The sequence below is a fragment of the Equus asinus genome, chromosome 17 (genome assembly GCF_041296235.1).
Source record: "Equus asinus isolate D_3611 breed Donkey chromosome 17, EquAss-T2T_v2, whole genome shotgun sequence".
NCBI classification, from domain to species: domain Eukaryota; kingdom Metazoa; phylum Chordata; class Mammalia; order Perissodactyla; family Equidae; genus Equus; species Equus asinus.
In genome coordinates, this window is record NC_091806.1 from 24241172 (window position 1) to 24252629 (window position 11458).

Below are 11458 nucleotides of genomic sequence, written 5' to 3' on the forward strand. Positions count from 1 at the left end.
AAATAGTATTCACACACCAATGGTTGTATGTATATCATCCAAGTTTTCTACTATTATATTTTCACATTTGTATTCTCAATAGATCTCAATATTATTTTGAAATACAATCACATCACAGAGAACACGACTAAGGCAGAAAAATATTTGACAACTATTATATTTTTAAAAAGCTGCGAATTAGCACAGCCAGGATTCACATACAACTTCTGATTTCCAGCATAGTGTTCTTTTTGCTATATATTCTGCAACAACATCTATTGTGCAACAGAGAGTTCTATGTTACTTAGCTATTAGAGAATTTTTCCTTTCAAACTTCCTCCTGAATGCATCTTTTACTTCCTTGTTTCTCAAGCTGTAGATGAGGGGGTTCAACATTGGAATTACCACAGTATAAAATAGAGATATCACTTTATTGATATTTAGGGAGGAATCTGAGCCAGGCCGAACATAGATAAAGAAAAGAGTCCCATATAGGATGGAGACAACTGCCAGGTGAGAAGAACAAGTGGAGAAAGCTTTCCGCCTCCCATCAGCTGTCCGGATCTTCAAGATGGCCGCTAGGATGCAAATGTAGGAGACGATGATGATCAGGCCACTGAGTACTCCTATAGCTCCAGCCAAGATGAAAAGCAGTAACTTATTGATCCGGGTGTCTGCACATGCGAGGGAAAGAAGTGGTGAAATGTCACAGAAAAAGTGATTGATAATATTTGGACCACAGAAGGGTAAGCAAAAAGTGAAAATTGTATGAGTCATTGTGCTTATAAGACCTGTGGCATAAGGTCCTACCACCAGCTGCACACAGACCCTATGGGACATAATGAGTGTATACAACAAAGGCTTACAGATGGCCATATACCGATCATATGCCATGGAAGCCAGGAGGGAACATTCCGTTGCAATAAAGAGAGCAAAGAACCACATCTGTGCAGCACAAGCCATGAAAGAGATGCTTTTTTTTTCCCGCAAAGTTATCACACAGCATCTTGGGGGCAATGGAAGAGGAGGAGCACATATCTACAAAGGAGAGGTGGCTAAGGAAAAAGTACATAGGAGAATGGAGTTTGGGATCAAACCATATGAGAGCGATCATCCCCAAATTTCCCCCCAGTGTGACAAGATCGACACTGAGAATCGTGACAAAGAGAACAATCTGCTGAGGGAGATGATCTGTGAGTCCCAAGAAAAGAAATTCAGTCACTGCTGTCTGATTCTTATCTTCCATTGGTCTGTAGTAATCTGTTACAAGAAAGAAAAGTAATTTTTATCATAAAAATTCAATAATTAGCAGTTACAAATGATATTTTAGGCTAATAACATATATTTTAAACAGGTCTATAACAATTACAGAAATATTGTTGAACTGGAGGATGATATTCTTAAATATTAGGCCTGGAAGTTCTACAAAGATCTTGTGTAAACTTCGGCAATTCACGCTTGATCTCTTTGGATGTGGTTCTCTTCCCTATAAATAGAAGAGCCCAAATATACTAGCTATAACTCCTACAAGATATAAAATGATATTTGAAATGTGAAATATGAGAATTACTCTCCATGTGTCATCTTACTGTATGATGGGATAAGAAAATACCACTTAGGAATGCCCTTACTGGGAATACCATATAAACCAATGAGATATTCAGATCTCAATATTAGACATTGAGGAAAGACCGAGATGAGTCCCTATTCTTATTGAATGATCAGTACCATTCTACTATTAAGGCATAATTTATAAATGTGTTTATCAGTCTGTTTCCTACTCCTACTGACAATGGAATGTGGTAAGGATTATGTACACAATTGACAAACATGTTAATCATTCTGAAGATTAGTAGAAACAAGTTATAGCTGTTCATATTCATAAAGAACTGCCCTGAAAAATAGTCAAAGATTTAACCTATGACAGATGTGCAGACATAAGGGCACCAAGAACCAAGAATACAAAATGACAGTTGAGAGCAAAAAGTGGGGGTAGAAATTACACCCAACCTTATAATTTCGAGAGAAATATGGCCCCAGAAGGAATGGACAGGCCCTGCCTTTGAGATCAGTAATCCGGCAAGTGTTGGACAGCAAATTGCCACAGAAATTAGATAGAAATTTAAGCATCTGTTGCACCAAAATAATGTAGAATTATTTTATGTGATTTCTGCTATTTTGTATGAACTTATTTTAAGGGGCTTATCCTAAAATCTGTCAGGCAATATCAATTATAGCAATAATATATGTAAAATATCAAATGTATATTACCTTATGCTGAGAACACCCTCAAGACAATATTTCTTGCTGACTCATTAGTCAGCAAAGAAATAATCAAGCTGTTTAAAATTCCTAGGAAAAGATCATTATATAGGAGAATTTAGAGGAAAAAGAATCTAGCTTTAAATAATATTTGTTAACATTTTAATTTAGTCCTCTCTAAATAAAATAAAAGCAATGCACTACTCTTGAATTATACAATAAGTATATGTGGCATTTGATATATAATATAAAATAGTGACTTCATATTAAATTCATGATATTTTATCATTATTATGATTATTTGCTTAATGCTATGTGTAGTTATTTTTCAGCAGTCACGAAAAAGTTCTAGGCTTATTAGGAGCATTATCCATTGCATGAATCTTTTTATTTATGCCCATCCAAATATGTCAATATAGGTGTGTGGATGTAGGAGGTTATAAAATTTGCTACCAGTTTTGGTGCAGCCATTCAGCCTGCTTGCCTGCCTTTCTTCTTTCCTTCCTTCCTCCTTCCTTCCTTCCTTCCTTCTTTCTTTCTTTTCGTATTTGAATATAAGTCATTTTGAGTCTTCTATAAAACAATGAGGCGCATCTCTATACCTCTTTCATATGTAACACTCTGTGACCTTAGAGTTGCTCATGGACATTGCAGTATCTCTATATTATAAAGAATTAAACAGGAACTTCAATTCAGAAAAAGTCACATGAACCAGTTGTTTAGTCTCATAAGGATGTGGACAAAATGCCAAAGTCTGTTCTCTTTAGAGAACCTTGGGAGGGGAGGTTATATTCCTAAAGTTGAAACACATGCTGATGTTTCTCCACCATACTTCAAAAGCTTCATATTATCCAAAATGCAAAGTACTCACTTCTTTAAGGATATTCCTTATGTAGCTCCTTTAACTGCTTCAAAGGAAATGGGCAATTTCTAGAGGGAGGCTTAGAACATTCAACTCCCTTCATGGTGGTAACCTTTCCAAGGGGCATGACTTTCTACATTCTTGATGAAAAGGACAAATCTCCTATCTCGAAGACCTTGGGTGTACAGAGATGCTCTTTGACCAGCACATTGATTCATCTACTGCACAGAATAAGGGACATTTTATTGAGAGTTTTCAATAATTTAGAGCCAGGTCTCCAAAGAACTAAAATCTCAAGAGTTTATACCAGAAGGGACAAAATTAGCATGATTTTGGTGGCAATTGGACAAAGTATTATTTCCTAATTGTGTCCTTTCTCAAAGAGAAGATTCCTAGGGAAATAATGTGGCTTCCCCACCCCCCCCCATTTGGATCTTCTTTTGCCAAAAGACAGCCATTTTTTCTATCAGTAGGGAGTGAGGCTTGAGCAACCAGCACCAGCTGGGATGAGGTAATTTGCTGCCTGGATTCTGGAGCCACGTTGATTGGGTGTAAATCCAAATTCCATAGGTTTCTTGCTGTGTCATTTTTACCAAGTTTTTAAATCTCTCTGTGCCTCCTTTTCTTCATCTCTAAAATAAAGATAAATGATTTCTAGTTCACAGAGATGTTGGAAGGAGTCAATGAAGTAATACATTTAAAGTACTTCTAAGAGTGTACAGCATAGAATCAGTGCTCATGAATGTCATTTAGTATTATCAGAAGTCTATAGCATAGTTGGGGAGACAATACCTAGACACAAAAATAAAACAGCAGCTGGAAGGAGTATGTGCTTATCTCTAGGCAAAAATGAAAAAGTGGCCACTGCACTCCAAAGGAAGGACAGATCACTGTAAGCTGGGGTAGATGAGAAAACGTTCAGGGAATGAACTGGACTGGAAAGACAAGTAAAATTTAGATAAAGTGAAGTTGAGAGGAAAGGCTTTCTAGGCAGTCATAAGGAGAAGCGCTAAGTGCTAAGAGAAGCAGGGAAGCAGGAACTGAAATGGGGAAGTTGTCTGAGGTGGAGAAAGGGGTGGGGATAGCATAGAGTCTAATGACAGGTTGAACTATCTCAATAACCACCTTCTATGAGAACCTTATTGTTTATCCCAAGAAGAGCTGATATCTCATTCTATGAACCCCCATAACATTGCTTTGGTAGCTCATTAGCATTTCAAAGTATCTATCTCAGAACGTTGTTAATAATTTGCGTTGTGCGATTTTTTTGTTGAATTAGTGGAAAACAAACCATTAAAATCTATAATTAATAATGGTTTATATTTAGTAATGTAAATTATATTATATATTTTTGATTAATGATGTCAGAGAAAAAGTGCTTCTACCTGTTATTCTTCCTAAAACCTATTAACGCAATAAGAAAAACAACAAAAACAAATTAAAAAAAGAAAATGACATCCATTAAACCTAAAAAGGAAAAAGTCATATGGAAAATAGTAGAAGAAAAGTAAGCTATTAACAGAGAAAATCCTCTTTACATTTTTAAAAATAAAAATACCCACTCTGTGGAATAGCTGTGTTAAAAACATATACCACAATTATATCAGATGATGGGAATTCAGCTGACTGAACCCAGGAAAGTAAATGATATGAGAATTGTGTATCACTTGAAACAAAACAAAAAAGGAGTATAGACACTACTTAAAACAATCATGGAAGATGTTTGAGAAAAATTTTTTAAAAATTAAAAATAAACTACAACTTCAAAAGGTTTAAAGAGAAATTGATTAATAAGGCAGAAAGGAAGATATAACAAAAAAATAATTCTTATCTCTGAAGAGGAGAGATGTAATATGTAAAAAACTTTCTAAAACATAAGGTCTGTATTTGTGAAATAAAAGTACATAATATGTCTCAAGGGAAAAATATAAAATAAATGACTTATAGTTTATTCTAGTAAAGTGCCTGGACTTCATTTTTTTCTTAATTTAAGAGGAAAAAACTCATGCTCTTCTCAAAATTCTCCACAATATCAATCCACACTATATCCCTTAAGGTGAATACTTTTACAGATGAACCAAGATTGGAAAGCTGTGGGTATTATAGGAAAAGGTGATATGACAATAGTAATATAATAAATAGTGATACTTATACTGCTACTAATGATATAGTAATAGTAATAGTAATTCCTGTATAGTAATAGTAATTTCCTGGGTTATATAATATAATCAATAAAACTTGAAATGAAAGAAGAGGGAGTTTTATAGACACTCTTAGCCTACCAATCACCTCATCCCGGTGTAGGGAGTGATTAAATACAGTTTAAATGTGATAAATACAGTACTTGATATGTAAGTATATTCTAAGACATAGAAAATTGACCACTAGGAGTATTAGGGATAGTAATATAATCTATTAAAATCATTCTATGGAAGGAAAATAGGAAAAAATACAAATGTATTCATACTAACAACTTTCATACTGATATGATTTTAAGGTAATAATTCAAGAAGTAGAAGTTTATTATGTACAATGGTAAAGGTTAACACCAAAAGATAAAAATAAATCATACAATTGTCAAATCATCAGGAGAGGGGCCAGCCCGTGGTCAAGTGGTTAAGTCTGTGCACTCCACATCTGCAGGTCCGGGATTCACAAGTTCTGATCCTGGGTGCGGACCTAGTGCTACTCATCAAGGCATGCTTAGGCGGTGTCCCACATAGAAGAACCAGAAGGACCTACAACTAGGTTATACAACTGTGTACTGGGGGACTTTGGGAAGAAGAAGAAAAAAAATAAAGATTGGCAACAGATGTTAGCTCAGGGCCAACCTTAAAAATAAAAAATAAAAACAACTACTAAATTAACAATGAAATCATCAAGAGAAATATATATATTTTACTCAAGCCACAAAACATGAAAAACGTCATACCATACAGTAAAATAATTTTAAAACAAGTATTAAAAGCAGAAAGCTTTAAAAATGAAATGGCACAGCTAAGACAAAATTTATTTATGGTCTTGGTTTGTGGTGATTTTAATTGTCAATGTCTTCCTCACTTCTCTGCTCAGTAACCATTTTTTGGGCCTGAAATCTAAATTTTGAAAGGTAGCTAAGAGGTAGCTTCTAATGAGGTAATATATGGATTTATAATATCTGATCTCAATATTCCCAATACTTTATTTGAATCAAGTTTGTAAATTGTCCTGATTTAAACACAGTCATTCAAAAGGAGACAATGGTAACATTCATTGGGCAAGAGGAGTGCATGATGCAATTGTGTCTCCCACTACTACCTAGCAAGAAGTAAGTTTGAAAATCAGCTCTTGGCTAGATGTCAGCACTAGGGAACGTGTGCGGCTGTTTCCATTTATTACACTGACTGATAGAGCAGACCCTGAGCTTCACTCTTATCATTTCAATGTACATCAGCCCAGCCTTCTACTACCAGCACCTGCATCTCTTCACTTGAAGATTCATCTTCCTGCTGCACTTCTGCCTGCCCAGCATGGAAAAGTGTCAGAAAATAGGACTTCTTAGGTGCAGCTCTCTACCAAAGAGTGGCTTATGGACACATTCCCCGGCTCTCCTAGCACTCAAGTGGAATTACTCCAATGCATGGGTTTTTTACACTGACACTTAGACATCTCTAACAGGGTTAGCCCTTAGTTGTGCCCTGCAGCAATCTGCTCATGAACACGTTAAATAAATAAAGCAGTAATTCAAGAAATAATAATTTTTTTGCTATATATATTTCTAAAGCTAACCACTAGAAAAGAGAAAAACATGAGGCCAGCCTGGTGGCATAGTGGTTAAGTTCATCTGTTCTGCTTCAGTGTACTGAAGTTCATGGGTTTGGATCTGGGCACAGACCTACACAGCACTCATCAAGCCATGCATTAGCAGTCTCCCACATACAAAATAGAAGAATATTGGCACAGATGTTAGCTCAGGGACAGTCTTCCTCAACAAAAAAAAAATTAAAAAATTAAATAAATTTTAAAACAAGGAAAAAAATAAAAAAGAAAAACAGATTAGAAAGTTTCCAGATTGTAAGAAAGAATACACGTCTATACACCACAAATCCCAAATTAAAAATAGGAAACTCATACTAGAGAGTATTTTTTCCCATTCACTCTCTCACTTCTTAACTCCTAAACTAGTGCTTCCTTTGCCTCCCAAATAAGCTGTTTGCACTTGAAGCCTTATCTCAGGGTTTGCTTCTGTGAAACCCCAAGTTAAGAAAGCTGGTATTAGAAGTGGTCCTTTGGAAGAAGATTTTTGGGATGAGATTCTGGAATCAAACACTACTTGACAGATGACAGACAAGAGCCCATTGCTGCAGGAGCCCTTAACACATTACACTGACCCCTTATATTGATAACATCATACTGCTAGAGCAGGTTCCCTTATCAGTTGCTAGAACATTGGAGGCCTTGGTAAGACTCATATGCTCTAGCAGGTGGAAGATAAACTCTATTAATATTCAGGAATTTGACACTTTGGGAAGGTTTTCACAGATCGAGTGGTTAGAAGCATGCTGGAACACCACCTTCAAAGTAAAATTCATGAAGAAAGAGCCACAGTGTTCTGGTAGGCTTCTTTGGTTTTTGGAGGCAACATATTACACAGCCGAGAATATTCCCAATATACCAATCAGCACAGAAGGCAGCCAGCCTTAAGTGGAATACAGAACAAGAAAGGGCTCTTCAGCATGTCCCAGTTTCAGAAGAAGCAGTCCTGCCACTTAGGTGACATGATACAACAGACTCTATGAGGAAAGTCATATTAGTAAGAGAAGAAGCAGAATGGAACTAATTACACCCCTCAGTGAGAGAATTACACAGGTCCTGGGCTTCAGTACCAAATCCTTGCAAATTTTATGGCTTTTGAGAAACAGCTCCTGGTCTAATTCTGAGCCCTGGTAAAGAGGGAACACTTGTACAAGATACATCACGTGATTATACATCCAGGCCTGCTATAATAAGCTGAGTCCTGTCAGATCCTCCAATAAATAAAGTCAGATGGGAACAGCAGCAATCTGTCATAAGATGAAAATGGTACATATGGTCCCAGCCCAAGTAGGACCAGAGGGCACAAATAAGCTACAATTCAAATATGTATGAATAAAACCTCATCTTTCCTACCTCCAAAACAACTCCCATTGAAGTAATCAATGCCAACAGATAGTTGTGTATCCTTTGCAGTCCTCCCTATGTTCATCTACACCTGCATATATATGTACATTTTATTCATCATTTAGGTTCTCCCTTTTTCTTAATGCTTAGTGCTGTGCACTAATCTTCAAGTACTTTACTTTTACCTAACAGTGACCATGTACAATAGCTCTTTCCAGGTCAGCCCAGGGTTACTTGATTAAGTCTTTTCATTTGCTGAACATTTCAGTGAAAAAAAATGCACTTTTCTTATAATGGTAGACATCCAAGTTATTTATTTTAGTTTTCTTCACCACTACACATAATACTGAAGTATATGTAATCCTGTGCATTGGCATGTATATTTATGTAGTCTAGATTTCTAAAGGTTTATATGTCAAATGCCATATAAATGTATCATTTTAATAAAAAATACCAGATTATATTGTGAAAAGAGAGCAATTCATATGATTGATACTATCAACAAGAGATAATAAGTGTATGTATCCAAAAGGGAATCTCGCCATCATTGAAAACTATCAATGTTTCATCTGCATTGAAAGACACTGAATTGACTTTTTAATTTTGTTTCATTTACTTTACCAATAATGATGTTGAACATTTTTCTCTACATTTTTGACAATTTGAATTTTGAATCTGTGAACTGTCAGTTTATTTGTCCATTATCTATTGATTTTATTTTTCATTGTGAATTTTGGGCTGATCTTTAAATATTAGAAATGTTATCCCATTGTTTGGCACACATGCACAAATATCTTCCTCACATTATGGTTTGTCTTTTTTTTTTTTTTTAAGATTTTATTATTTCCTTTTTCTCCCCAAAGCCCCCCGGTACATAGCTGTATATTCTTCGTTGTGGGTTCTTCTAGTTGTGGCATGTGGGGTGCTGCCTCAGCGTGGTCTGATGAGCAGTGCCATGTCCGCGCCCAGGATTCGAACCAACGAAACACTGGGCCGCCTGCAGCGGATCGCGCGAACCTAACCACTTGGCAAGGGGGCCAGCCCCCTGGTTTGTCTTTTAATATAGTTAAGGTGCTTGGGTCTTTCCATTATAATTTTTATTTTCATGGCTGGATTTAACAGTGTTCACACACTCATGATTTTACAAATATTCACCTGAGATTGCTTCTAATAAATTTTTATATTTGCATTCTCAATGCATTTCAATATTATTTTGAAGACACATCATGTCACAGAGATCAAGACTAAGGCAGAAAAATATCTAAGAACTATTTCATTTTTCAAATAACCTGTGAACTGGCAGAGCAAGGTCTCAACATTCTGATTTGCAGTTCATTGTTCTTTTCACTATACATTCTGCACCAACATCTATGGTGCAATGCAAATAGAGTTCTATTTTCCTACTAGTTAGATAATTTTTCATTTCAAACTTCCTCCTGGATACATCTTTTACTTCCTTACTCCTCAAACTATAGGTGAAGGGATTCAACATTGGAATTACCACGGTATAAAATAGAGATATGACTTTATTGGAATATAGGGAGAAACCTGAGCTAGGCTGAACATGGATGAAGAAAAGAGACCTAAATAGGATGGAGATGACTGCCAGGCAAGAAGAACAAGTAGAGAAAGCTTTCTTCCTCCCATCAGCTGTCAGGATCTTTATAGGAAACAATGATGGTCAGACCATGGAGTACCGCTCCAGCCAAGGTGAAAAGCACTAACTTATGGATCCAGGTGTCTGCACATGCAAGAGAAGGTAGTGGTGAAATGTCACCGAAGAAGTGATTGATAGTATTTTGACCACAGAAGGATAAGAAAAAAGTGAGAATTGTATGAGTCATTGTCCTTATCAGAGTCGTAGCATAAGGTCATACTACCAGCTGCACACAGACCCACTGGGCCATAATGAAAGTATACAAGAGCTTAAATATGGCCGTATACTGATCATATGCCATGGAAGACAAGAGGAAACATTCAGTTACAATAAAGAGACCAGAGAACCACATCTGTGCAGCACAACCATGAAAGAGATGCCTTTTTTTCTCCACAAAGATATCACAGAACATCTTGGGCGCAATGGAAGAGGAGGAAGAAATATCTACAAAGGAGAGGTGGCTCAAGAAAAGGTATGTAGGCGTGTGAAGTCTGGGATCAATCCGAACGAAAGTGATCATCCCCATGTTACTCCCCAATGTGACAAGATAGGCAAGGAGAAGCATGACAAAGAGGACAATCTGCTGAGGGAGATGATCTGTGAGGCTCAAGAAAGGAAATTCAGTCACTGCTGTCTGATTCTTCTCTTTTATTGGTCGGTTTTAATATGTTACAAGAAAGAAAAAGAATATTTATCATTTAAAAAATCAATCATTAGCAATTACAAATAATATTTTAAGCTAATAACAGATTATTTTACAAAGGTCTATAACAAACAAGTATTGGAATGTTGTTGATCTGCAAGACAATATTCCTAGAAATTAGGTCTGGGAATTGTACAGATCCTGTATAAACTTAGGCAATTCACCCTTGTTCTCTTTGGGTTAAGTACTCTTCCATAAAACAAGGAGTCCAACTATAATATCTAGAACACTCACAAGTTATAAAATTGTATTTGAAATGAGAATTACTCTCCATGTTTCATCTTATTGTATGACGGGATAATAAAATCCACTTAGGAATATCCATGCTGGCAATACTATACCAAAAAAAAAAAAAAAATGAGATATTTGAGTACTAATGATAGACATCTGGGAAAGACTGAGAGAAGAGTCCTTGTTCTCATTGAAAGATCAGTACCATTGTAATATTATTAAGACACAATTCATATATGTGTTTATCAGTCTACTCCCTACTCCCACTTATCATAGAATGTGGAAACAATCTCTGAAATTGAAAAAGAAGTTATTCATTCTAAAGATTAATGAAATAAATGATAGCTGTTTATGTTCATAAAGAGCTGCCCTGAGAAACAAAGACTTAACATTTGGCAGATGTGAAGAGAGAAGAGGCACCAAGAACCAAGGATATAAAATTTCAGATTGTTGAGCAAAGGATGGTTGTAGAAATTTCTCCCAACCACATAAATCGATAAAGGGATATGCTGCCATGGAATGAACAGAGAGGTGCTGCCGTTGTGATCAAGTGATCTGGTAAGTGTTGAACAGCAAATTGCCATGGAAAATTAAGCATCTATTGCACAAAATAATGTAGAATTAT

General features: G+C 36.1%; 1 protein-coding gene and 1 pseudogene across 1 annotated transcript; both read right to left on the minus strand.

Annotated features, from left to right (window-relative positions):
* Positions 1-279: 279 nt before the first annotated feature.
* On the minus strand, positions 280-1225 carry LOC139040457 (olfactory receptor 5G3-like). The gene is given in 2 exon segments (XM_070487226.1): positions 280-963; positions 965-1225. Coding segments are annotated over 2 exon segments (945 nt in total).
* An 8329-nt stretch (positions 1226-9554) lies between these two features.
* On the minus strand, positions 9555-10545 carry LOC106844075 (olfactory receptor 5G29-like; annotated as a pseudogene).
* Between the last annotated feature and the right edge of the window lie 913 nt (positions 10546-11458).